The 27,331-nt window shown below is 50.8% G+C and overlaps 1 protein-coding gene across 8 annotated transcripts in view; it reads left to right on the top strand.

Annotated features, from left to right (window-relative positions):
• The window catches only part of COL6A3 (collagen type VI alpha 3 chain), a 90,349-nt gene that overhangs the window by 44,085 nt on the left and 18,933 nt on the right, over positions 1-27,331 (top strand). For all 8 annotated transcript variants that reach the window (XM_043462073.1, XM_043462072.1, XM_043462071.1 and 5 more), the window contains 28 exons: positions 895-1,494; positions 2,121-2,458; positions 3,531-3,609; positions 5,273-5,418; positions 6,725-6,817; positions 7,326-7,379; positions 8,408-8,479; positions 9,244-9,270; positions 9,361-9,405; positions 9,526-9,579; positions 10,028-10,090; positions 10,732-10,797; positions 11,211-11,264; positions 13,519-13,554; positions 14,154-14,216; positions 14,936-14,998; positions 16,286-16,348; positions 17,227-17,289; positions 19,180-19,230; positions 19,427-19,462; positions 20,061-20,123; positions 21,280-21,342; positions 22,561-22,593; positions 22,677-22,713; positions 22,815-22,826; positions 22,926-23,419; positions 25,230-25,326; positions 26,088-26,786. In XM_043462073.1, the coding sequence (XP_043318008.1) occupies positions 895-1,494; positions 2,121-2,458; positions 3,531-3,609; positions 5,273-5,418; positions 6,725-6,817; positions 7,326-7,379; positions 8,408-8,479; positions 9,244-9,270; positions 9,361-9,405; positions 9,526-9,579; positions 10,028-10,090; positions 10,732-10,797; positions 11,211-11,264; positions 13,519-13,554; positions 14,154-14,216; positions 14,936-14,998; positions 16,286-16,348; positions 17,227-17,289; positions 19,180-19,230; positions 19,427-19,462; positions 20,061-20,123; positions 21,280-21,342; positions 22,561-22,593; positions 22,677-22,713; positions 22,815-22,826; positions 22,926-23,419; positions 25,230-25,326; positions 26,088-26,786 (3,564 nt within the window). The remainder of the gene's footprint in view (positions 1-894; positions 1,495-2,120; positions 2,459-3,530; positions 3,610-5,272; positions 5,419-6,724; positions 6,818-7,325; positions 7,380-8,407; positions 8,480-9,243; positions 9,271-9,360; positions 9,406-9,525; positions 9,580-10,027; positions 10,091-10,731; positions 10,798-11,210; positions 11,265-13,518; positions 13,555-14,153; positions 14,217-14,935; positions 14,999-16,285; positions 16,349-17,226; positions 17,290-19,179; positions 19,231-19,426; positions 19,463-20,060; positions 20,124-21,279; positions 21,343-22,560; positions 22,594-22,676; positions 22,714-22,814; positions 22,827-22,925; positions 23,420-25,229; positions 25,327-26,087; positions 26,787-27,331) is intronic.

The following is a 27,331-nucleotide window of genomic DNA, read 5'->3' as shown; positions in this document are numbered from 1 at the left end:
AAAATGATACCATTGAAGTTGTTCAGTCCATGCCTCTCCAAACATGATTGAAAGGCAGCCTCTGTCCTAGGTGGGACAGAGGCAACCCTCCTTCCTTGGACTGAAAGCACCTCCCTGGGGGAATTGAGAGCTGTCCACCTATAGCTTTGACCTCATGCTCCTGGATCTGACCTTGGGTGCTGCCAAGAACAAGTTGAGTTCCTCCACCAACCCATGTCTTTCTCAGCTCCTCTGCAGGTGATGGCCATGCAGACATCTGGAGCCAATGATTAGGGCTGCTTTTCCATGAGGCATCACATTCCACTTAGCTCTTTCATATCCTCCTTCTGTGCTGGTGGTGGAATATCCCACACTGCCCTGGATCTCCCTTCTCTCAACTCTATTCTCAACGACTTGGTTAGAATTGGGAAGTTCTCTCCAACAAAGCATTTGGCATACTGTCCAGCAGCCCTCCAAAGGTGCAAGCAGTCTGCTTCTTATTTTCCAGTCTTTCTCCAGCCTTCCCTCACCTTGCCTCTGGGACATGTCCCCCCTCCTGCCAGACACTATCATTTGCTTTTGACCAGGAAGAGAGAGTTCAGTGGCATTTCCTACAACCCCTGATACCATGGACTGATGAATCCATGGCATAACCCCATTTTGCCTGGAGTAACTGGGGATCTGCTGAGTTCTCACTTCTTTCCTTTCATTTAGGTGATTTTTCATTTATCTTTTGGTTTTGGGCATGATGGTTTGAAGACTGTGAATCTGGTAACTACAGAGTCATGGACTAGAGCCAAGGTGTTCACTGTGAATGAATGACAGGAAGGCCTTATTTTAATCATTTTCTGCTTGGTGATTTTGTTCTGGGTATGGAAATTGAATTTCCCCTTTTCTCACTGTCATCATCTTTAGAGAAGAAGAAGGCCGATATCGTGTTCCTGCTGGACGGTTCCATCAATTTCCGGAGAGACAGTTTCCAGGAAGTGCTCCGTTTTGTGTCAGAAATTGTGGACACGGTTTATGAAGGGGGCGACTCCATCCAGGTGGGGCTGGTCCAATACAACTCTGACCCCACTGACGAGTTCTTCCTGAAGGACTTCCCCACCAAGCAGCAGATTATCGACGCCATAAACAAGGTGGTCTACAAAGGGGGGAGGCACGCGAACACCAAGGTGGGCCTGGAGCACTTGCGGCTGAACCACTTCGTGCCTGAGGCGGGCAGCCGCCTGGACCAGAGGGTCCCGCAGATCGCCTTTGTGATCACGGGGGGCAAGTCAGCGGAGGACGCCCAGGAGGCGAGCATGGCACTCACGCAGAGAGGCGTCAAGGTGTTCGCGGTGGGCGTAAGGAACATCGACTCGGAGGAGGTTGGGAAGATAGCGTCCAACAGCGCCACGGCCTTCCGGGTGGGGAACGTCCAGGAGCTGTCGGAACTGAGCGAGCAGGTTTTGGAAACTCTGCACGACGCGATGCACGAGACCTTGTGTCCAGGCGTGACTGACGTTTCCAAAGGTAATGTCCTTTAGGTGCATATATTCAATCCTGTCTTCTCAATGCTGGCAAGTTGTCTGGCTGCCCAGATGCCCAGCACTGGCCTTGGGTCTCCTGCAGCACGTGCTGCTTCTGGGACCGACTTACATCCATGTGGTTGGGTTCTGGTTGTCCCCCGCCTCTGTGATAGGATGTATTTCCCAGATAGGAGTGGACGTCTGTCTTTTCTTGCTCTTACCAGATTTACCCCTCCTCTCTAATCCCCTAAATAATTCAGACTGACTGATATATATTTCAATTTGTAGGTTCCTTAGATTATTAGAGATCAGAATGTTTGAATTCCCAAGTGTGTTTAATCTAAAGCAGATACTTGGGATGCATCTAGACACTGGCTGTATTCTGTGCTAGAGCTGATTAAGCCCCCAAAGCCAACATACTAAAATGCCAACAGTTTTGGTTCCTAAGAGTCAGCATGCATTTTCCCGTGAGAGAGGCAGATCCAATTGCTTCTCAGGGCTCACACACAGAAGATCTCATCTTGCCCTTGAGTGAGCGTGTTTCTGGTCCACGTCCCAGGCTGTGCCTATATGTTGAAAGTGTCTCAGCATCTTGACTTTGAGCTCATGGCCTGCTTCTCCCTATTATAGCCTGTAACTTGGATGTGATTCTGGGCTTCGATGGTTCAGGAGATCAGAATGTCTTTGTGGCTCAGAAAGGCCTCGAGTCCAAGGTGGACGCCATCCTGAGGAGAATCAGTCAGATGCAAAAAATCAGCTGCAGCGGCAGCCAGCTGCCCACGGTGCGGGTGTCTGTGGTGGCCCTCACGCCCTCGGGCCCCGTCGAGGCCTTTGACTTTGCTGAGTACCAGCCGGAGCTGTTTGAGAAGTTCCAGAACATGCGTGCCCAGCACCCCTATGTCCTCACCGCGGACACGCTGAAGCTCTACCAGAACAAGTTCCGGCAGGCCTCAATGGACAACGTGAAGGTCAGGGTGACTGCCTCGCTTTTACTTCCTGCGTCATCTCTGGGTTTTCCTGGGCAAGAGTCAAACCCTGATGCCCCGAAACCACCCCCCCACCCGCCCCGCCAAGCTGTTCTTCTGTGGATGTTCTTCATGTTTGGTGGGGTTGGTGGTGCCTGTGTATAAGAGTCCTTTATCATCAACTGAGCTGAAAGGAAATATCTTTGTTTTACTAAAGCTCTAAAAAAAAACAACTTTAAAATTAGTAATTAAGCTTGAATGAGTTGAATTTGTGACTAATGCATGTTTAATCATAGTCCTGCCCTTTAAATACGTTATGTTCTCTAGTTGTATATAATTTTATCTCTCCTATGTTTGTACACACACACACACACACACACACACACACACATCAGTTCTCCAGGGCTGCCATAACAGAGTTCTGCAAGCGGGGTGGCTTAAACAACAGAAATTTGTTCTGTCGCAGTCCTGGAGGCTGGAGGTCTGGGATCAGAGGGGAGGCAGGGTTGTTTTTGGGGCAGTCTCTCAACTGGGCTTGGGGATGGCATTGTCTCTTCTGTCTCCGTGTGGTTTCCCCTCTCTGTGTCTGTGTCCCATCGCCTCTTCTTAGAAGGACACCGGTCACGTTGGATGAGAGCCCACTCTGATGACCTCATTCATTGCCTCTTTAAAAGCCCTGTTGCCAAATACAGTCACACTCCTAAGCACTGAGGGTTAAGACTTCAAACTGTGAATTTCAGAGGGACACGGTTCAGCCCATGACACGCATGCACACCCCTCCCCCCACATGCATGTGTGAAGCTACATCCCCTAAATAAGAGGAGATAAAATTTTTATTTCCATCGTTGCGTGTGCTTTTTAATAAATCAAGCCCTGCAACATACCCATTTATTTTATACCCCTTTTATTGCACAATATCAAGGATCTGTGAATAGGGGATAATTGTTTTTCAACCTTGGCCCCCAATTTCCTCCACCATGAGGTGAAGGATTTGAACTGGCTAATCTTCCTTGTAAGGGTCTGTGATGTTTCTTTTTAATTTCAGCTGGGTTTTCACACATCTTTTTATCTTCAGGTGGTCATTCATCTTACGGATGGAGTGGATGGGGATCTGGCTGATTTACAAAGAGCATCAGAGGAACTCCGACAAGAAGGTGGGTTCTGGGGCTTTCTAAATGGGAGGCAGATGCACTGCCAGGCTGGAGAGAAATGAGTTCGCTAACAGATCCTCTGGAGCAGTGGCTTGTCCTGGGGGACACCTCTGTCCAGCATCTGGGTCCTCTTTAACCTGCCTGGAGCCATGGGATGAGCCAGCAAGTACCCCTCACTTACATAGACCAAGTCCTGACACAGACCCCATGGTGTCCTAGGCTCATTCATATGGTACAACATCTAGAAAGCTTGGTGCTTTTGCAAAAGAACATGAAGTTTTGATTCATTTGGCTGTATCATATAAATCAGGCATTACTTTTCTAGCCAAAGTATCTACTGTGTTTTTGGTTTGCAGTTATCACAGCTCAAACATACTATAATGTTAAGCAAAAGTGAAAAGTGAAGTCACTCAGTCGTGTCTGACTCTTTGCGACCCCATGGACGGTAGCCTACCAGGCTCCTCTGTCTGTGGGATTTTCCAGGCAAAAGTACTGGGGTGGGCTGCCATTTCCTTCTCTAGGGAATCTTTCCAACCCAGGGATTGAACCTGGGTCTTCTGCACTGCAGACAGACACTTTCCCATCTGACCCACCAGGGAAGCCCTGTTAAGCAAAGTTAACATGAAATGATGGAAGCATACTTCCCAAATTTAAGGTGACTGGTTTGTAGTGGTACCTGTTACCAGATGTACCATTTGATCATTTGCTTTGGAATTTGATAGCACTGATGATCGAAAAAGTAAGTGCCAACATCAGAGGTCTAAGAAGAATTTGTGGAAGCATGACTTAGCTCAGGAATGTTCGGTTTATTAGCTTGCTTCTCCAGAGTAATGGAGAAGAAGCTCTTGTCATCTGATTTTGGAGGGGTGGGATTTCAGTTCTTCCCACAGCACATCTGTGTTAGGTAGGACTGGAACCTGAGAATTTATGTATGTCTTAAATGACAGTGTCATTTTCTATAGTTACATCCATCAGTGTACTTTTTGACATCTTGGAAACAATTGCTCAGAAGAGTCCAGAGTTCTAGTATTTCAACTCTGTGGAACAGCTAATAGTGTGATTACATGCATTTCAGTGAAGGGTCAACTTTTATTTATTTGTTTTATTATTTTTAATTGGAGGATAATTGTTTTACAGTGTTGAATAGGATTCTGCTGTACAATAGCACGAGATCAGTCATAGTTATATATATATCCCCTCCCTCTTGGACCTCCCTTTCCGTCCCGATCCACCCCCCTAGGTCATCGCAGAGTGCCAGGCGGGACTCCCTGCGTTATGCAGCGGCCTCCCACTAGTTAATAATATCTATTTTACACGTGATAGTGGGTGTGTATCCATGCTACTCTCTCACACCTTCTCCTGCGTCACACCCTCTCCATTCCTTGCTGTGTTTGTAAGTCCATTCCTCCTGTGTGTCTCCATTCCTTCTCTGCAAATAGGTTCATCAGGGCCATTTTTCTAGATCCCGTACATGTGTGTTAATATATGATATCTGTCTTACTGTTTGTGACTTACTTCCCTCTGTGTAACAGGCTCTAGGTTCATCCACCTCACTACAGAGCCAGATTTTTATACTGAAGTTTTCTTTAGCCAATAGAGGCGGGAGGAGAGCGTCGTGTTCCTTGAGCGCCCAGGTGAGCAGTCTTAAGTGGCTCTGTGCCCGCAGGTGTCCGAGCTCTGATCTTGGTGGGCCTTGAACGTGTTGCCAACTTGGAGCAGCTGATGCACCTTGAGTTCGGGCGAGGATTCACGTACAACCGGCCCCTGAGGCTGAACCTGCTGGACCTAGACTACGAGCTAGCCGAGCAGCTTGTGAGTGTTTGGTGTGTCTGTGTACACGCTGGTGTAGATGCCGCAAATGGTGGCATCTCAGGATAATACAGTCCGTTATCACCAGGCAAGTGGAGGAGAGACTCCTGGGTGGGCAGTTGGACTCATCTGATTCACTAGGGACCTGCTTTGTTGCCCTCACACGAGTCCTGCAAAGGGAGCTCTCCGAGGACTGGAAAGGTGGCCTCCTGGGAAACGGGTGTCCAGGCAGCTGTCGCCTTAGCGTGTCCTCTACTCCTTTAACGAGACGTTTTTCTCTTTATAAGATGGCTGAGAAGACATAACATTGAGGTCGACCCTCTCCAAGTAGAAAACAGGGAAAACAAGAGTAGGCAGGAAAAGAAAGATCGTCTCTGGGGGGAGAGGGGCTTCTATTGCCTTCTCTTCTAGTTTCCTTTGCTGCAAATGAGGACAGACCACGAGGCTTCCTAATTCCCCTGAGTTCAGCCTCTCAGTTGGTGGGTTTAACTCCTGGGTTAGGGGTGAAGCTGGGGACTTGGGGTGTGGGCCTGAGTGTTCAACTCTTGGCAGGGGCAGCAGTGAACTGCAGAATTCACTGAGTCTGCCCACTTTCCCTCCTGCCTTCTTCTTAGGACTGGGGTTAGGGTTTTTTTTTTTTGAGTGGAAGGAGGTTAGTAGCCAAATTTGGGACTTGGGAGCACGTGAAAATTCTAGGAAATTCACTGCAAGCAAATGCATTGACCCTCATGAGTTCAGCAGGTGGAAATGTTTCTTGGGTGTCTGCTTTCCCACATGAGTCCAGGGCCTGGGATGGGCTTTCCCACATGATGTCCAGGGTGTCTGATGGATGTTGGAGGCCTTGGTGACCAGAGGTGGGGTGCTCGTGGCTCAGGCAGGGATCCCACCACATGGCCACTCCCAGGCCTTCTCTCTAGGCAGGTACCGTGTTCTGTGACCCTGCCCAGGGCTTGGGGGAAGACACATGGTCTGCTCTAAAACCCCCTTCCATCCCGGCTGTCTACAAGGGTTTGTTAGGCTTTACTTTTTGCAGCTTAAAAATATCTATGTTATACTTGGCAACTGAAGCTTGAATATCTATGCTGGAAACTTTAGAAGTAAGGCCCAGTCTTAGGTGACTTTATGAATAGGAGGTATTATGGTGGCTCCTCAGACTCTGTGTGTGACATCCAGTAGCCTGCTGATGGCTGAGTCTTCGAGGAAATGCCACGGGGAGTGATGTCATCTGCTGTGAATGCCACATTCCTCAGACTTCTGCTTTCTTCCTAGGCATTTACTGAGGGGTGAACTTTGCCTTTTGTCTCGGTAGGACAACATCGCCGAGAAAGCCTGCTGTGGGATCCCCTGCAAATGCTCTGGACAAAGAGGGGACCGAGGGCCCATAGGCAGCATCGGGCCAAAGGTAGGTGCCTTTACCCTCTTTTTCACCTGAGATTAGCTTCAGAGCTGGCGCTGCTCTGGCTGAGAGATTTCTCCACTGTCATGGTGGGGAGATGGAGAGGAAGGAGTAGGGATAGCTGTGTGGTAGGACAGGGAGCCTGAGGGGCAGACCCTTCCCCGTGTCTGCTCCTGCCTCCCGTTCCATTGGGTTCAGTTCTGCACTGTTTCTTTAATTTATAAAACCATGTTGAGACCAGTGGCAACATTGACTGGCAGCCTCACTACAATGGTCAGCAACATTTCTTTGCATTTGCTTCTAAGTTACAGGAAACACACAGTATTTCTCAGTAGATCAAGAGCCTTAAAGATCCTGATGGAATAATTGCACTGAAATAATGTGTGGAAAGCTGTCACATTCAAGGGACACCTAACACACGGCTCTACTGCATGAAGGAGGATCAGGGAGATGCTTAAGTAGGAAACAAAGAAAACCACAGCTCTTAACCCAGGAACTGATGGCTTTGTTCTAGGGTATTCCTGGAGAAGATGGCTACCGAGGTTATCCCGGTGATGAAGGTGGACCTGTAAGTCAACGTTGCTTTATTCCTTAAGTCTTTATGCCCTCCTTGTTCCTTACATGTTGGAACTGAATTGTGGAGTTCCTCATCTGTTTCATTTCCATTCTTTTCCACTGGGAAAATCATGAATTCCTATCTGTCTTAACAACTCGACTCAGAGTTCTGTGCTATGGGAACTGGTCTGATGTATGTGGGTATGAAGTGCAAGTCTTTACTTGTTCCATCTCAGAAGAGGGACGGAGTGGCTTCGGAGTCAGAGGGCCACCGGGAATGCCAAACCCAGCATCTACCAAGTTCAGATACCCAGCCGAGAGGAGAGGGGGCTGGAGTGGGGTGCAGGGGAAACCTAGGCAGGATTTTAGGGGTGACACCTTTTGAGAGGAGTCTCCCCGAGGGCGATTGGGTTTTCAGGAGCCAAGGCTTCCAGTGGGGGTGGGTGGAATCTTCAGCAGGGCCTTTGGGAAGCAGAGAACCTGACTCAGAAGTGACTTGAGAGGTTTTGAGAACCGACAAGGCCCAGCCTTCGGATGGAGATAGAGAGCTCCTGGTGGGGATAGAGAGGTCCTGGGGTGGGGATAGAGAGCTCCTGGTGGGGATAGAGAGCCCCAGTGGGAGGACTGGAAGGTCCTTCCAGGAAGGACAAAGGTCTGGAAGGACTGGAAGCCACAAAGTTCGCATCGGAAGAGCCGGGTGTCAGCGCTGGGTCTGGACCTCACTGGAGGGCTGAAACCAGGGACCACACTGAGGAGCAGCCAGCCTGAGGGTCCTCCATGGGGCCCAGTCCTCACCAGACCCAGTACCCAGGCCTGCTCATACTCTACCCACAAGGAGCTGCCCTGTGCTGCTGACTGCCCCGTGCGTCTCCCTCTGGGGCAGGGACCTGCCGGTTCCAGGCCCAGTGCAGGGAGGCTGGAGCCCGCCTGGCACATCACCCATCAGCCCCGCTAGTGCAGGCCCTCCTCGGGGATGCCCGCTCAGTGGACGCACACGCCGAGAAGTTCCAACCTGCAGAACCCCTTTCTGTCTCCCCGCAGGGTGAGCGCGGTCCTCCTGGCGTGAACGGCACTCAAGGTTTCCAGGGCTGCCCCGGGCAGAGAGGAGTCAAGGTAGAGTGTGGGTGCCCCTCAGTGTGGGGAGGGGACCCCTGCAGCCCTGCACGTGTGCAGAAGGGAGACAGCTCCTCCCAGCGCCTCCTGGGTGAGGGGGATGCCCGCCTGGCTTCTCTGCTTAGCACTGGGCAGCCAGTGGCCTCTCATGGAGGGGGCCCTGGGCCTGGCGGGCTCAGGAGCACAGGCAGAGTTGGGAAGGGAGCCTGAGGTTGGAGAGACAAGTTGTCTGTGGCAGTGTGAAGTGACCAGCAGGCACTGACCAGCACAGAGAGACCTTGGGCTGGGCAGAGAGAGGACCAGTGCCCAGTCTTTACAGCCCCGGACCTGGGGGGCGGGGGTGAGGGAAATGGGGGGTGGAGATTGGGAGAGGACTCTCACGCTGGAAGTTCCTGCGTGTGAAATACTTGAATCAAGGGCGGATGAATATCCTCCTCCATCTGCTGGAGTTTGGGAGCCAATGTCAAGGGACCAGCCCCCACACTTGGTGCTACGAAGGGGCCTCCTCGGAGCCCCTGCCCCTGGCCTGCAGCCCCTTGCTCCCAAGGAGGCCAACAACACCCACGTGCTCAGGTCCAGGCAGGTTAGCATTATGGTCCCCTTGTGATGGAGAGAGTTATCCAAACAGATGAATCTCTAACACTGAAATTTTAGACACCGCCCTTCATGCTGGGGACGGGGAGGGGGCAGCCCTTAGCCTACTCTGGCCTACCCTCTCCAGCCTCCAGGAAGGAGCTCATATTCCTTCTTCCCTTCCTTTCCAGGGCTCTCGTGGATTCCCGGGAGAGAAGGTACTTCAGCCTGGTTTTCTTTGTATATTTAAAACTTTCCCAGTATTCTGCCAGATTTTGCACTCACTCATGCATCTTGTCTCTTGACAGGGTGAATTAGGAGAGATTGGACTGGACGGTCTTGATGGTGAAGATGTAAGCGAGTTTCCACTCTTAAGTCCAAACTGCTCTTGGGCCGGAAGATGCCGGTGACTAATCCATCAGTCTACGGTAGACATTGCGCCAGGAGTGACATTTTATTGTTGTCTTTGGCAGGGTGACAAAGGACTGCCCGGTACTTCTGGAGAGAAAGGGAGTCCAGGAAGGAGGGTAAGCATATGTCTGTAGTGTGGCTGTCCTGGAAAAGCGACAAACATTTCACTCAGCGATGATTTCTTTTACTTGTGCATAAGACCACTTCCTCTGGGCAGCCTTCCTTGACCTCCTCTTGGGGTGTGTTCTTGGCATCTCCTAGGTCCCCTGTCAGTCATGACATGCTTATGTTGTCTTTTCTTGTTTGGAAAGTATGTCCCATGGGGCGAGACCTGAGTGTGTTTTGTTGAAATAAATCCCCAGCGCCTGGTACAGTGTGGGTCCCCATAAGTACCTGTGGGTTACCTGAAATGCTTGGAGGTAGTTTTCCCTTTGTGGCAAATGAGTAAATGGTAAATGCTGAAACACTGTTCAGTTTAAGATTTGTGATGGGAAGAATGCCATTTTGAGGGTGAGATGAAAATGTGAGACTAATTCTCAGGCTCTGCTTGTGGTTTTTATTTAGGGTGACAAAGGACCCAAAGGAGATAAAGGCGAGAGAGGTGATGTCGGGATCAGAGGCGACCCGGTAAGGGGAACTAACTCTTCATCACTGATACGAGATTTGAGTCTGGGGAAAGGGGGTGTGGGGAGAAGTGGGTTGAAAGTAAGGATTTCACTGTTGAAATTGCTTTAAAGTATGCTGGCGAAATACGTGGTTTGTCCTTTTCTTAGAATTTTGGGGTGGCTGGAGATGTCTCTGCTCTCTGACTGCAAGATAATTCTTTGCAAAGCCTCTCCTATTAAGACCAAAGAAGCTTCCCTAAAGTGTGGTCTCGGGACTCTTCAAGTTTGGGTTGGAGAAAGAGGAGAGTTTATAGCTTTCCTGTTTTATGGGGCTATAAAACCAGTCAGCAAGTGACCACTACTGGGCCAGCCTCTTGGGGTCCTGACAGGACGAGGCATGTGTGAGCCTGGCTACCGTCCTCCCGGGAGAAAGAACAGGAAGGGAGAGCCATCACCCCCCACCCCGTTTGGGGCTCAGAGCGATTGCTGACCCCACAAGCTCTGTTGGGTGGGGTGGGCATTACTGAAACAGGATGCGGCTGAAGTGCCTGGGTTGCAGACGTTGCTGCTATTTTCCTGGTCCCAGGCCCCCTGCAGCAGTGGCTTTCTATATGTGCATATAGAGTGCACATGTGACTTATTGCCCACCTGTGCTCCTTTCAGGGCAATTCAGGACAGGACAGCCAGCAGAGAGGAGCCAAAGGAGAAACCGGAGACATCGGCCCCATGGTACAGTGCTCTGCACACTTAGACCCTCCCTGCGCTGCGGGCCTGGGGGGCTGGCCTCGCACTGGGTCATCGCCAGCCCTGGGGGCTGTGGACAGGGGCCTTGAGGCTGTGGGTGCACAGGGTTGAGGTCGGGAGCAGAAGCCAGAAGCCAGCTTGAGAGGGGGTCTCCGAGGGGAACCCAAATGGCCTCTCCCAAGAGGGGCTTCTTCTTGGCAGAGTTGGTGCCTCCTAGATGTTTCCAGAAAGTCAAGCCAAAGCCTCGTGGGGGGCAGAGGGCACCTGTGTCTGAGGCACCCCGGTGTGGGCGACCAGCCCGCTCTGTATGCATCCCCGTCCCCCGGCGACTTGGGCAGAATTTGAGTTACACTTTCTTCTTTGCAGAGAATCTTACATCGTTTTCTTTCCCACGCCAGGGTCTCCCTGGGAGAGACGGGGTGCCTGGAGGGCCTGGAGAACCCGGGAAAAGCGTGAGTGTCTCTTGGGGCTTAGCGGGGGGCTTGGCAGTATTTACCTAACTCTGCCAGACTTCCTACTGGGGCTACTGAGCAACTTTTTATTGGGGGAATTAAGGGATTTTGGAAACCACCTGTTGCTACTTCTACATACCCTTTGTCATTATAATTTTCTCTTGACCCACTCCCAGTCTGCTTCCCTCCTGCTCCCAAAACAGATTAAAGTATAAAGTCACTCAGTCCTGTCCGTCTTTTTGGGACCCCATGGACTGTAGCCTGCCAGGCCCTCCTGTCCATGGGATTCTCCAGGCAAGAGAGACTCTCCCACTGGAGTGGGTTGCCATGCTGTTCTCCAAAACAGACCAAACAGACACTTTAAAAAGTAATATCTTTGCTGCTTTCGAATATTCAGCCAGGCTTTATCCCACTGAATAATTAAAAAATCCAAACAGAAATACAGAAAGAGTGAGGGGATTAGGGGCAGGGAGGCAGACGGGGAGTATGTTTATTTTGTTTGGTAATTGTTTGTTGCTCTTCCGCTGCTGTAAGTCAAGCAGTGAAACCAGAGCCAGTTTTCCAGTGAAATGCTTCTCGCAGTTGCTTTTCCAAGACATTTCAGAAATGCCTGTTGCAGACTGCTCACTGCCTCGTCTTTGTCTTGTTGAAGAATTGCTGAGGTCAGAGGGGGATGGATGATCACTGGGAAGCCATTTGAATGCTTCCAGGGCCCAGGGGGGTCCATGGAGCTTGGACCCCCTAGCTGGGAGAAGATGGTCCAGAAGCTTGTGAATCCTTGGTCAGTTTAGGGTGCCGGTGGGTGCCTGAGACAGGTGTTTGCTCAGCATCTCACTGGGTTCGGTGGTGGCGAGGGTTGAGACCGGGACCCCCTCAGCCGTGTCCCTGGGGCAGTCACGCTGCGGGATCCGCAGCCGGATCACCCGAGGGTGTGTGCTGACGGGGACTTTAAAAAGAAACGACTCTTACCTGTAAGCAGATCACATGCTATGGGCATCACCTTACTTTTAACATTCAGAAGAAAACTTAAATTTTGAAAACTGCTCTCTTAAAAGTCTCGAGTATAATTTTTGAGTAATACTGTTGATCTGCACAATGGAAAGCAGTGAGGAAACACTCCACTGTTGTGCTGTCCGGATTTGTGAACAGAGCCCAGACTTGTTTCCATGATGAGCGTAGAATTCAGTTGTAATTCTAAGCATGGGTAGAAACTCAGGGTTTGAGTTCAGTGCGGTCAAGTTGGGACTTCTGTTAGGAGCTCCCAAGTGAGGCTCATGCTGAGATGAAAGATGTCCTCCCCTGGGCTGCCTCCCGTCCCATGTGGCCCGAGCACAGGTGACCTCTGGTCATACTCAGGGATGACTCTGTGAGGAGCGAGCAGATTGCTACCCTGTGGAGGCGTGGCCTGGCTGCACCTGTCCCACCCGTCCACACTTCATCCCTAGAAGGAGGCCCAGGTCTTCACTAGAGAAGCTGCCATTGCAGTGAGTCACAGCAGAGCGGTGGCCCCAGATCACTGGGCTGGTCCACGGGGGGCAGTGGACGTGGTTCTTGGGTTGAGGAAGCAGACGGGCCGTGCCCGTCACAGGCTGGCTGATTACAGGCTCTGGAATTCCACCTCCTAACCTCTCAAAGAGGTATCCAGGAAGGGTGCCCACCCCAAACCTTTCCACCAAAGAGGAAGGAATCACGAGGTGGGACTTACTGGAGTACTCGCAAGCGCGCCCACATTTATTTGAACTAAGGTTCGCTTCTGGAGCATCAGGGAAGATGCTGCCAAGTCTTGAGCCCAAACCGAGACAGCCGGGCTTTTAAGTCGATGCACATGCACTTCGGACACTTTACTTAACCGAGTGTGTGTTATAGTTGGCCGGGACAGTGTGGAGAGTCTGGGGCTTCCTTCCATTATAATTGCCGTCTTACCTCTCCCTCCAGTTAGGAAAATGCAAGAAAAATAGTCAGGTCGGCATTCCTGTTTTCTTGAAACTGGCTGGGGCCACGTAGCCCGAGGACTCCTTGTTTTGCTTGGCAGGTCTGAAGTCCTTCTCAAATCTTCCATTTAGATGATTGACAAGGGCAGCGTGGGAGCACAGCTTTCCCTCGGGGAGGGTGGGGCGGGGGGTGGGGTGGGGAAGGTGTTACTTCGTGAGAGTTTCCTGCGGGCCGGTAGGCACAGCGTCTGGCTCCCAGCGGGTGTGGTGAAGGTGCCCAGCCTCCCTGCCTCCCCTTCACAGTTTGTGTGGTTTCTCCCCAGGGCGGCTTTGGCCGAAGGGGACCAGCAGGAGCTAAGGTAAAGCCTCTCCGTCACCGCCTCCTTGATGTCATCACTGCATAACTCACCGCGGGCTCCCAGGGGCTGGCCCCCCGTCCCACCCCGAAATTAAGAGGGACTCTCTCTTTCGCCATCAAGGCTTGTGGCTCCAAGAGCAGCTTTCCTACCATCTCCTTGAATTTAGCCTTGTCTGCAAAGGCTTGGGAAAATCATGATGACCCAGTGAGAATGATTATCAAAATGAAAGTGGCCGTGGGAACGGCGGGTGGGGGAGAAGGGAATGGGAAAGAGGCAGAAGGCTGCGTCCTCGGCGTCTCCTGCCGGGGAACCCGCTTACTGGCCTTGGTGGCTCTGCCTGTCAGCTGTCTCTGCGAGACAGGTGTGGGCTGAAATAGCTTCATGTCAGGAAGTCTTCTTGAGGAAAAGGTGAGATGAGAGGGACAGTCGATTCTAAGGGTGCCAAGTGACAGCTGGCTCCGTGTGTCCAATGCCTTCCCTGGAGCTGCGGTGTCACTTCTGACCCCCCGGAGCAGCTGGGGCGGTTCCCTGCGCCCTCCTCCAGATGTGACCGGAGCACCGGTGGCTGACCTCTCCCTTTCTCTTCTCTCCTCTCACAGGGCAACCAGGGCGGCCCTGGGCAGCAGGGCCCTGTGGGAGAGCAGGGGGCCAGAGGCGCGCAGGTCAGTACCCCAGCGTGCCCGCGTGTTCTGTGACACGTCCCCAGATGGCTTGCCGTTGTTGCTGTTTAGTAGTTAAGTCGTGTCCGACTCTTAGGACCCCATGGACTGTGGCCCACCAGGCTCCTCTGTCCGTGGGATTCTCCAGGCAAGAATACTGGAGTGGATTGCCATTTCCTCCTCCGGGGGATCTTCCCAACCCAGGGATCAAACCTGCGTCTCTTGCATCTCCTGCATTGGCAGGCGGATTCTTTACCACTGAGCCACGTCTTACCATATATATATTTTTTAATTGAGGTGACAGTTCTATAAAATTGAACAAAAAATTTAATCTTTTGAAGGACCATTTTGAGAGCATTCCCAGCGTTGCCCAAGCAGCGTCTCTATCAGGTTTCAAAACATGATTATTGCCCCTCAAGGAGACACTGTGCCCATTAAGCAGTCATGCCGCTCCCCCCAGCTCCTGGCAACCACCAATTCCCTTTCTGTCTTGGTGGACTGGCATCTTCTGAACCTTTTATATGCATGGAAGCATTTACCAGGTGGCCTTTTGTATCTGGCTTCCTTCACTTAACGTCACGTTTTTGAGGTTTAGCCACGCTGTGGGCAGCGCTAGGGCGCCGTTCCTTCCGGTGCAGAGTAACCTCCCGTTGTGTGGACCCTGTGGTGGTCGTGGCGGGTCACCTCCACGCGGCGCTTACCTGGGCATCTTACTTTTTCAGGGTCCGCCTGGTCCCACCGGTCCTCCAGGCCTGATTGGTGAACAGGGCATTCCCGGACCTCGGGTAAGTCCGTTTTGATCCCTCTTTCGCTAAACGGCTAGCATGGATAGCCCATGTTTCATGGATGGTGGGACAGTAGACAGACCCCTCAGCCCTACACTTTCACAACACAGACATCAGTTCTCACAGTAACTGGCTCGTCTGCCCTGAGGAAGTTACAGATGGTTTCTCTTGGTGCTCCTTGGGCTAAGTCCCAGTGGACATAGGCCGGGTGGGTGGTGAGCAAAGGAGGGATGGACCTCACTGCAGAAGTCTTAGGGTGGGTCTGCAGGAAGTCAGATGAATCTACTAAGAAGCTCAGATTACACCATACTGCTGGAAATTGTTTCTGTGGTTCGATACTCTGTGTAAGGAAATTCCCCCACCCTTAAGTATGATGTGGAAGGTGGTCCTTAAACTCGCCACCACTGCAGACATCAGCATCTGTCTCAGCTGTTAGCGATGATGAGCAGAAGCAGGTTGGTGTAGCCAGGAAGGGCCCGGGTGCCTCGCACTCCACACTTTGGTGCCCCTAGGGTCTGCTGTGATCCTGAGGGAGCCATCCTACTCTTTGTTACAGAAAATAGTCATGACTAATAAACCGGTGAAGCACTGACCCGAGGCTAGGTAAACGCCCAGAAGTGTTTTACAGGGGGCAGCCAGAACTTCGTGAGACCCGCTGTTTTTTTGGAAAGTCTTTCCTCAGTTTGAAATCTGATAGATACCTATTTTTAAAGCTTATGTGTTTTTTTTCTAACATGTATTTAAGCTCTGATTAGTCAAGACTTTTTTGATGGTGCAGAGGTGAGGTGAAACTCTTCAAATAGCAAGCAATACAAACAGCCATCACCATCTGGATTTGCTGGGCCCGGTGGGGTCATTTCTGGGCCCTGTGGGCTGCCCTGCATTTTTAGAGCTGTGTCCCTTTGTTGATCTCTTCTCTCACTTGATGTTTGAGTGTGTACAGGTTTCCACACCTGGAAAATCAGGTGCTTATGGGGAGGTGTGGAAAGTGAGAGGAGGGAATGCCATATACATCTGCCTGTTTGTCCCTAGTCGGTAACTCAGCAGGTGAACGTTAATTCCTGGGATGTGTACACATGTGTGAAAAGAGGTCACGCTCATAGTTTAGTTTGGCACAAGCCGTCTCCATGCGCATTTGCACGGGGGCCTCCAGGGCTGAAGTGGAAGAGGGCTGCAGGTTCTGACCTCCGCGCAGGGGCAGGATGGGGGCTGCAGGAGGTGGGATCGGACCCTTTGGCTTTGGAGGGGTGGGTGGCTCACTGCCTCTCTCCCCTCCTCCTGCTCCAGGGAAGCGGGGGAACTGCAGGTGCTCCTGGAGAACGCGGCAGAACCGGGCCCCTGGGAAGAAAGGTTTGTTTGGACAAGGGCAACACGTGTTTCTGGAGGCCAGGGCCTCCCCCCACCCCGACCCGACACCCCGTCCCAGCTCCCTCGTCTGTCAGTCTGTCCGGCTGCTTGGTGTGCACATCCTTCTCCTCCCCTCTGGCCTCTTCCGCCCGGCCTCCCCTGCTGACAGCGGCTGGGCCGGCGAGATCACCGTCCCCACCTCGAGGGTGCGCAGTGGATTGGTGTGTATTTGCGTAGCTAGGACACCAGCCACTCCTGGCCTGCCGCATCTTTCCGAGTCCAGGCTTGTGAGGATGGTTCAGGGAGCCCAGGACACATTGGCAGCCCCAAGGACTGCCTCCGGACGTTCCAAGTGTTCTCCAGATGGGCCAGCAACCCCGCTGGCCATAGGCAGCTGGTCCAAGGGCCCCAGAGCCTGGCGGCCTTGGGTAACAGCACCTTGCTGGATGCAGGCTGACGGTCCGCAAGCCCCGGGGAGAACTGCTGTCCTTTATCCGAGAGGCAGCATTTCTCAGGGAGAGCAGTGAGTTCGGGCGACTCAGCCTTGCCTCTCTGCCCTGGGTGGGGCCTCGAGGTTTCACTGCTGACTCCACGCCGCCCTCTTTCCTGAGCTTGCATCTCTCTCCTCCCCTCCTCCCCGGCAGCCTGTCCCCTTGCTGTGATGACGGAAAGAGCAAGCATATAAGCCTGCCTGGATTCTCTTCCAGGAGTTCACGCATGAACCCTGCAATGTAAAATACTCACTAACCTCAAAATCTAAAAGGTGAAGCTAGCAGCTGCGGCAACCTACCAGTGACATCACCCAGAGCAAGCACAGGGCCTGAAACCAGAGTTTGAGTCGTCCCAGACCCTGGCGTCTCAGCCCCGTTTCTCATGTCTAGGGTGAGCCCGGAAATCCAGGACCTAAGGGAAGCATCGGGAACCGGGGTCCTCGCGGGGAGACGGTAAGGTCGCCACGTGCACGGGGCCCGGGCTTCTGTCGACTCTGCTGAGATGCTTGGGGAGCAGGGAGTTGGGCCTTGGGCTGGGCTGGGCTTTGTCATTGCTGCTTGGGTTGGTTCCATGCAGAGACAGCTTGATAGCTGCTTCTTACGTTACTGCGGATGTGATTGAAAATAGTGAAGCTTGGTGCTTATGAGTTTCGAAATGCTCCTTATTTCATTGGAGGGGTAGTGAATAAAGGCAGTTTTTCTAGGTTTTTTTCCTGAGGAATGAATGTGGTGGTGTCTTGACCCTCGAACCACCTTCATTTCAGGTCTTGCAAATGCTTTTCAAGTCCGACTAGATGGAGCTTTTCTGTAAAGAAATAAATGTCCTTGGTTTAAAATGGAGTGAGCTTTGATAAGATCTCAGTTCAGACTGAAACAGTTTGTTTTGAATGAGATATGAAAGTGATAGTGTTAGTTGCTCACTCCTGTCTGATTCTTTGCGACCCCATGGACTGTAGCCTGCCAGGCTCCTCTTGCCATAGAATTATCCAGGCAAGAAAACTGGAGTGGGTTGCCATTTCCTTCTCTGGGGGATCTTCCTAACCCAGGGATCGAACTCGGGTCTTCTGCATTGGCAGCCAGGTTCATTACCATCTGAACCACCAGGGAAGGAATGAGATATCCCAGAATGGAAATTCTTACTTTGAGAATTCATTTTAAAAATATTTAAAAATCTTCTAACTGCTCACTTATAATAATGTTGTAACATATGTTTCTATCTAGAAAAAAAAAAAAAATCTCCAGCACTTGGGGGAGTTTCCTAAGATGAGTTATGACACCTAAATATTACGTACATGGGCCAGGTTGATCTGACCCATGATCCCAAAGCTTGAAAATATTTTTCTTGTGTTTGTAATTTCTCTATAGTGAATGGCAATTTAGAAATCCATTGCTATTACTTAGTCCCAGAAGCAGAGGGGAAAAATAAAATCAAACTTTAAAAACTACTCAAATCATTGAAAAAAAATCTCTTCCTGATTCTGTTTCTATTAATTTGGGCAACAACTCTTTAGTTACTTAAAACTGTAAATTAACTAAGGAGAATGTTCTGCATGTGTTTTAGAGATATTATTGTATATTTCATGTACATTCTTCTAATTCTTTTGGAATAATGAACAGTGTCCAGTTCGGAGAGCCGCCCAAGAGAGAGTGATAGGGACAAATCTCCGAGTACAGGGAAATGGGTTTTGGGAAGAAAGGAAATCTAGAGGCAAGACCTGGAAGGAAGTGAAGGGGCACCCAGGAGAGGGGAGCAGGGGCTGAGCAAAGAAGACTCAGGAAGGTGTAGATTGAGTCCCATGTTCCTTCTTTTAAATAGAATCAAAACTCATGGGGCTTCCCTGGTGGTTCAGTGGTAAAGAATTTGCTTGCCAACACAGGAGATGGGAGTTCAACCCCTGGGTTGGGAAGATCCCCTGAGAAGGAAATGGTATTCTTTCCTGGGAAATCCCATGGACAGAGAAGCTCGGTGGGCTACAATCCATGGGGTTGAAAAAGAGTTGGACATGACTTAGCAACTAAACCAACAACAACAAAGACTCATAGATCCATAGGTCAAGGTGACCTTCAAGAGTCCTGTCAACTCTAAGATTCCCTGGCTCCATGACTCTGATTCTACATCCAAACAGCATCGCTACCAATAGCTCGTAGCAGTTTTCTACATTGTAGTCCATGAAGCTCACCCACCTATAGACACTGTCTAGTTTGCACTGAAGGATGGGTGGGTGTAGGAACTTTTTCCTCAACTGTACCTTATTTGATGCACCGCTCAGGGCTTTAGACAAAGAAGGTCGTGGAGTGCCTGACAGGGTCTCCTGGAGTAATGCTGTCTTTCTACTCTTTCAGGGAGATGATGGGCGAGATGGAGTTGGCAGTGAAGGACGCAGAGGCAAGAAAGTATGTGTCTGCTGAGGATTCTTGAACTTCTAACATGTTGTAGTTTTAAAGATTTATCTCGCAAAATTTAATCGTAATATGGTGAACTTTTTCTCTTGGTGACATTGGATCTATTTCTTTTCTGCTTGAGAATAATTTATGTTAGATGATTTTAAGATGGGACCCAAATGTTGAGTCATTTATTTATCTTTTATAGGGAGAAAGAGGATTCCCTGGATACCCAGGTCCAAAGGTAAGCATTCCCCTAGTGGGTAAACATTTTCATTGTTTTGAATGAGTCTGATGGGACCATGGCTGAAGGTCGCCACATCTTGGGTCTAGTCATGGGTCAGACACTAACTGAGTGACCCTGGGAAAGATCCAACTTCTCTAAGACCCTCCCTCATCAGTCAGATGAAGATGACAATATGCACTTGGTGTGGCGCTTGTGAGGATTAAATGAAATGACACTGCAATCAAATATAAACTTTAAGATGCTATAATCTATATGCATGCATGCATGCTAAGTCGCTTCAGTCATGTCTGACTCTGTGGGACCCCGTGGATAGCAGCCCACCAGGCTCCTCCATCCACAGGATTCTCTAGACGAGAACACTGGAGTGGGTTGCCATTTCCTTTTCCAATAATCTATATAATGCTGTCATTAATGTGAATTCTAAGTTCAATAAGCTTAGACTAAGTCTGCACTGGTAACTCAGTGGAAAAGTCCATCAGAGTTCAGCCAAATCCATTTGGCTGCCCTGGGAAGTGTGGTTCAGAGGTCCCCAGGGACCCTCAGCTGGACTTGCCACTCCAGAGCTTAATGTGCTGCTTCCTGGCTGTCTTCCCAGGGCAATCCTGGTGAGCCAGGGACAGACGGACCCCCGGGACCCAAAGGCATCAGAGGCCGAAGGGTAAGTTTGCCTGCCCCTTGGCTGAAGGTGCAGAACCAGGTCCTTCGTGCCAGCCTGAACCCTGCAGGCTCCGTTGCTTCTTTCAGAGTTACCCTTCTTCGCTTGTAACCCGACCGAGGATTGTAGGGGTGGGAGTGGAGGAATCCTAACCCTAGACTGACGTCCTCCTGACCCCCTGCTGCTGTGTTAGTGCTGTCTCCTTTTGGATATGCTCCCCTTGCAGGGAGGTCTGCAGGGCCCCCTCCTCTGATACACCTCATGGGTCACTAGTCCACGGTCCACTCCACGCATGGCACCAGGGGACTGAAGTCTCGAATGAGTGACGTTGAAGGTCTGTGTCGACACAGTTGGCCATGCCCACTGGATGTTGCAGACAGGATTTCATGAGATGCATGAAGTGCTCACCAGGGTTCCAGGCTAGGATCGAGCAAGGCTGAGACCATGTATTCCCCTGTCTCCCCATTGTGCTAAGACTCCTCTTTTTAAGCTACTTTTTGTTGTGTATTTCTCTCCCTAAAGGATATTTACTCATCCTCTTAAGATTGCACTGAGTCTTGAGTTAGCAATTTGTGACCTAGAAACAGGTAAAGGCTTCTAACAGGTATTTTTAGCTTAAAATACAGTTAAATCCATAATTATCCTGTTAATTTGCAGGATATTTACTCATCCTCTTAAGATTGCACTGAGTCTTGAGTTAGCAATTTGTGACCTAGAAACAGGTAAAGGCTTCTAACAGGTATTTTTAGCTTAAAATACAGTTAAATCCATAATTATCCTGTTAATTTGCTCAGTGAGGACATTCAAACTAGATCATTTACTACTCACGATGGTGTTTGAAAACATTGGATTGGTTCTCTACATTGAAGAGTGAGCTAATGGTTTGTCAATTACTAATTTCTTACACGTCCATAGTGGTCTTATTAAAGGTTCTCAGGCCCACATCTTCTCCCCTTGACCTGCCGGAGAACAGAGTTTGGGGAGATGCACTCTGTTTTGTTAGGGCCACTTGTCCCTACACTGAAGGTCTCTTAAAATGAGAGATTCCTTTGGAGATGGGGGACGTTGGACAAGATCACATCTACCATCCCATCCAACTGCAGGAACTGAGAATTCTCCATTTTCTGTCACAACAGAGTCATGTTTATTCTGCTTCTAGGGAAACTCAGGACCTCCAGGGATAGCTGGACAGAAGGGAGACCCCGGTTACCCAGGACCATCTGTAAGTACCTATCCATTTCCAGTCAAGCTGCCTGAGGGCTGGGAGCCTTACACATGGTCCTTGAAGACTTTCCACTATCTCCTTTCCTTACGAAAGAGTTGTCTGCATTTTTGTTATTTATTTACTTTTTAACCAGTTCCCTTTTGAAATCACAATGAAGAAAAGACTTTTTGAATTTTAGAGTACAAAGACAATGGTAAAGCAAGTTTCACATGAAATTCTGTAATCCAGGGTGCGTTGTAAGTTGCCTTTAAAATTTCCTAGTGTAGGTTTTGAGGTTTGTGTAGAGGGCAAAGAAAAGTAAACACATCTGAATACTCCTTGATTGCATCTTGAGGAGGGAGTTTAGTATAGATCTCGGTTTGGGGGAGACTCCTTTTGGGCTATAAAATCCTCAGGGGATTCATAGTTGAAACCCTACTAGTGACTTGCCACCTGGAACCATGAGGGCACCCTTCTCCAGCACTTAGACATCCTTCATTACAAATGTCTTTGTTTCCTTGCTTGAATTTCTCCCGGTACTGTCTCCTGACATTGAAATTGATGAGGTTCAAAGAAGAGTGGGGAAGATAACGCAGGAAGGAAGATAATCCCTGGAAGGACATGTTAAAGGGTTGGGCTGGTTGAACCCAGGAGAAGGAGGCAGAGTCAGGGGTTTAATGGAGGGGGGCCTTTAACGGGCGAGGATTAGTCCAGTGACAGTGGGAGGCGAGCAGGTGCAGCTGGACGGAAAGATGCTGGCTAGCTGCGAGAGGACGGCCTGACCCTCGGCAGCCACATGCTGGGATGAGATGTCGAGGGCAGCCGTGGGTGTGTCCTGGGGGTGGAATCCAGCCAGCATGCTCAGACCTGGAGCCTCAAGGTAGCTCTGTTGACTCCTGGGTGTCCCTCCTGCGACAGGACGTGGGAAGCCTAGGGGTGGAGTTGGGGGGAAGGCAGATCTTTTCTCCTGGGAGAAGGGGCGTTTGGACCCAAGCTCAAATATGTGGTTTACCGTGATTTGTGGTGAGCATCCTGGTTTCCAGGGTGCGGGGCTGTTAACCTCAACCGGAGATCCTTCTGCCTCTTTTGTTCTTGGAGCAGTTAAGTCAAAGTTAGAGGGAGAGCCTGTGGACGATGGAGACCAGTCAGGGACCCTGTCGTGCCCGGGCTCTTCCTCTGCAGACGCTCCACACCTGCGCATGTGCGGGGTCTCAGCTGCCCGTCCTTGTTTTGCAGGGTTATAAAGGCAGCAGAGGCGACTCGATGGACGTAAGTTGCATGCACACTGCCCGAGCCCTTGCCCTGTGAGCCTCCTGCCGCCCTCTTACGTCTTCTGTCCTTCCCTTTCTCAGCAATGTGCGCTGGTCCAGAGCATCAAAGATAAATGCCGTAAGTACGCTCTTTTCTGCCATCTGCACTGCACTTTTACTCTTGCGTGTGGAATCTGCACCTGGTGGACGTGGCTTTCACGCTGCTCTGTTCTTTTCCAGCTTGCTGTTACGGTAAGTTATCTCGATGACTGGACTTCCTTCTGAGGGAAGCAGAAGACCCCTTTTCTCGTAAGTAGTGTGTCTGTGAACCCCCCACCCCACTTCCCACAGGGCCCCTGGAGTGCCCCGTCTTCCCGACGGAGCTGGCCTTCGCCTTGGACACCTCCGAGGGGGTCACCCAGGACACGTTCAGCAGGATGAGGGAGGTGGTCCTCAAGATTCTGGACGACCTGACGATCGCCGAGAGCAACTGCCCGCGGGGGGCCCGCGTGGCCGTGGTCACCTACAACAACGAGGTCACCACGGAGATCCGCTTTGCCGACTCCAGGAAGAAGTCCGTCCTCCTGGACAAGATCAAGAACCTGCAGGTGTCGCTGACCTCCAAGCAGCAGAGCCTGGAAACCGCCATGTCCTTCGTGGCCAGAAACACGTTTAAGCGGGTGCGGAACGGGTTCCTGATGAGGAAGGTGGCAGTGTTCTTCAGCAATAAGCCCACGAGGGCGTCCCCGCAGCTCCGGGAGGCTGTGATCAAGCTCTCGGATGCCGGGATCACACCCTTGTTCCTCACGAGTCAGGAGGACCGGCAGCTGATCAACGCCCTGCAGGTCTGTGTTCCAGGCATCTTGGGCTCTGAGAAGGCACTCGGGCACATCCGTGCCCAAATCCGAGACTGTTTTGTACCCTATAGCTTCTCAAAGCATCTAGATGAGGCTGGTATCCAAACTGGGATTTCTAGAACAGCCTGATGTCTCTGGCACTAGCGGGACATCCAAGTGCCTGTGACTTATTCCCACCGGGTCCCTCCTTGAATCTTGGAAGAGACGCTTCCAGGCTGACCCTGGGAGCCCTCCCTCCCCTAGGGACATCAGCTAGCCAGCCCCCAGACTGCATCCCTGTTCAGGCGTTTCTCAGCCAGGCTGCCATCTAACAATTAAACAAGTCATTTAAACAAAGAACAAGGAAGCTTTAGCTTCCACCTGAGAAGCAGCTAAGTACGCCCTTGTCGTTTGCTTAAATAACTTGTATAATTATTATAATGATGTATACATATAAAATAATTGATTAATCAATCAATCAGCCTTTGCTCAGTGCTGATTCTGGTTGTGCTGTCCAGGATGGGTGGGTGATGGTCAAGAAGGGAAACAGTGGGACCAGGATCTTGGCTCTAGTTTTAGTTCAGTCACCTTCTGGCTTCAAGTCACTGAAAGTAACATGGCCCTTGCCCTGACTTCTCTGTGGCTCAGGTTTCTCAGCTGCAGCAGATGCAGAGGGGCGAGCTGGTCTCTGAAAACTTCCCTTCCAAACCAAGCATTCTATGGTTTTATCACGGCCACGTCAGCCAGGGAGAGTTGGGTCCCTGGTGCCATCCCTCAGGGTTTGTTCTGCCAGACTTCAGGCCAGGTTGAGCACCAAGTATTGGGATTGGGTCTCTGCCTTGGGTTTACCAGCTGTGTGTTCCTATTAGGGTCTCGTGTATGTACATCTCCCCTTATGAGGGCCAGGTGATCCAGAACCACACATGTTCCTTTTTATCTGTTTATTTACTGGCCTCACTGGGTCTTTGCTACTGCGCACGGGCTCTCTCTAGTTGCAGTGCTTGGGCTTCTCATTGCAGTGGCTTCTTTTGTTCCAAAGCATGGGTTCTAGGTGCACAGGCTCAGTACTTGGGGCACACAGGTTTAGTTGCCCTGAGGCATGTGGGATCTTCCCAGACCAGGGATTGAACCTGAGTCCCCCTGCATTGACAGGCAGATTCTTAACCATTGGACCACCAGGGAAGTCCCACCATGCATGTTTCTCAAAAGCACAGTTTCAGGCAGCTCAAAAAGTCAGTTATTCTTTCATTCAATTATTCATAAAATAAATCATTACTGATGGTGTGTCAGAGGCTGTGATGGGAAGGACTTTTTGAATCTTCTGGAAGTGATTGCTTGTTTTGTCATTAAATCCCTTTCTGGACCTGGGCACATGAGAGAGGGATGGAGCCAACACTGGCCAGCTGCTGTTATTGTCGCTAGAAATAACGATTAACATTGAGGTCCCTGCTGTTTGCTGGAGGCTATACCAGGCACTTTAGCTTCATTATCTAATTTAATCCTCCAAATAACTTCATGGGAATCTACCATTAATCCCAGATTGCAGCAGAGGAAACTGAATTCTAGAGAAATTAAGTAACTTTTCTTCAGGTCCAGCAGAGAGTGGAGGAGAGAGGTTTGAACTCCAGCTCATCTCATTGGAAGAAAACCTATGCTTTTCTATTATAATCAGTGCCTTCCTTCCTAACCCCACTTCCTAAGAAAGAGAAGCTATTGGGGGATTATTTAATTGATGTGACTCTAATGTTTTCTTCAGCTGTATTCTCAAATGGTAACGTCTAGTATATTCCTCCTGAACATTTATTTTTGTTTAAAACAGATCAATAACACAGCGGTGGGCCATGCCCTTGTCCTTCCTGCTGGCGGAGACCTCACGGACTTCTTGAAGAATGTCCTGACTTGTCATGTCTGCTTGGGTAAGGTGCTTCTCCAAGAGGAAAGCCTGTCCAGCTGCAATTGCGAAACACACCATCCACAGGGGACACTGAGTGAATAATCACCATCTGTACAAAAAGCCTGAGTTAAACCAAGATTCAGATGGCCCCGTATTTACCAGTGTAAATGCTGCATATGTAGTTTCCATGCTTGAAGCTGACTCCCCCCAGACAGAGCCTCTCTCTGTTAAGAGAGCGTTGGGTTCCATAGGCAATAAAGGAGCAAGTGGGCTCTGCTTATGTTTCGACCTTGGAGTCCAGAATTTAATAATCTGGCTTTGTGACTTTCTGGAAAACACTCTTCAGGGAGTGGCAAAGAAGTAAGGTATTTTTCTTTCCTTCCCCCCTTTTTTCACTCTTTCGTTATGCCAAAAGTGTTAGTTGCTCAGTCGTGTCTGACTCTTTGTGACCCCATGGACTGTAGCCTGCCAAACTCCTCTGTCCATGGGATTCTCCAGGCAAGAATACTGGAGTGGGTTGCTATGCCCTCCTCCAAGGGATCTTCCTGACCTGTGGATCGAACCCAAAGCCATATTAAAAAGGATTTTAGCTTACTGATTGGTTTCCCCTGGTAAGTGTTAGGTGATGAAAAACTGAAATCTGGCCACAGTAATGTCAGCAAGGTATACATAGGTTTCTACATTATGTGACAGTTTTAATGACCCCCAGACCCCCTGCAGACTGATGGGCAGTTTCTCACTCTGAGAGTGACAGAATAAACAGGCTGCCGCGCTTCTTTGTAGACATCTGCAACATCGACCCATCCTGTGGATTCGGCAGCTGGAGGCCTTCCTTCCGGGACCGGAGGGCAGCAGGCAGCGACGTGGACATCGACATGGCTTTCATCTTAGACAGCTCCGAGTCCACCACCCCGTTCCAGTTCAACGAGATGAGGAAGTACATCGAGTACCTGGTCCGACAGCTGGACGTGAGCCCGGACCCCAAGGCCTCCCAGCACTTGGCCCGCGTGGCGGTGGTACAGCATGCGCCCTACGAGGCGGTGGACAACGCCAGCGTGCCGCCTGTGAAGGTGGAGTTCTCCCTGACCGACTATGGCTCCAAGGAGAAGCTGCTGGCCTTCCTCGGCAGCAGGGTCACCCAGCTGCAGGGGACCAGGGCCTTGGGCCGCGCCATCGACTACACTGTCGAGCACATCTTTGAAAGTGCGCCCAACCCCCGGGACCTGAAGATCGTGGTGCTGATGCTGACGGGCGAGGTGCAGAAGCAGCAGCTGGAGGAGGCCCAGAGAGCCATCCTGCAGGCCAAATGCAAAGGCTACTTCTTCGTGATCCTGGGCATTGGCAGGAAGGTGAACGTCAAGGAGCTGTACAGCTCTGCCAGTGAGCCCAACGACGTCTTCTTCAAGCTGGTGGACAAGTCGACCGAGCTCAACGAGGAGCCCCTAATGCGCTTCGGGAGGCTGCTGCCGTCCTTCGTCAGCAGTGAGTCCTGTGTGCCCTCGGCCCTGGGGATGGGCCCGTGGGTTTGGGAATGATAGCTAGTGTGCCCCCGTCGACCCGTCCATTTACTCGGCTAGTGTCTATTGGCATCTCCCACATCCCAGACACACTGGTAGGAGCTGTGGAATCCTGCCTTCTTTCACTTGTTTGTTCAACCAGACTTGGCCAGGCTTCTCCCAGCCATAGACTGTGCTCCTGGGGCTTAATGGCCGAGGCGGGCACAAGGGTCAAGTGCACATTTATTAAGCATGACAGTAAGTATGCTGGTATGTCACATTGAAGTGTGTCCCGAGGGGGACCAGGGAAGCTTCTAGAGGGAGCAGATTTGATCTGATCTTACCCCCAACCGCACACTTGGCTGCTTCCGAGCCTTTGCTGTTGCGGCTCTCCCTGCTTGAAATGCTCTCCACCCTGCTTCAGCAGTGAATCCATGTTCATCTTCAGAAATTCCCTCCACGTGCCCCTTCTCACTGGGATGCTCCGCACTCCCAAGGCTTGAGCATCATTCATCTTGATGCTGTACTTGG

The sequence above is a fragment of the Cervus canadensis genome, chromosome 2 (genome assembly GCF_019320065.1).
Source record: "Cervus canadensis isolate Bull #8, Minnesota chromosome 2, ASM1932006v1, whole genome shotgun sequence".
In the NCBI taxonomy this organism is placed as follows: domain Eukaryota; kingdom Metazoa; phylum Chordata; class Mammalia; order Artiodactyla; family Cervidae; genus Cervus; species Cervus canadensis.
Note: the sequence above shows the minus strand (reverse complement) of the source record. Positions and strands in the feature narration are given on the sequence as shown.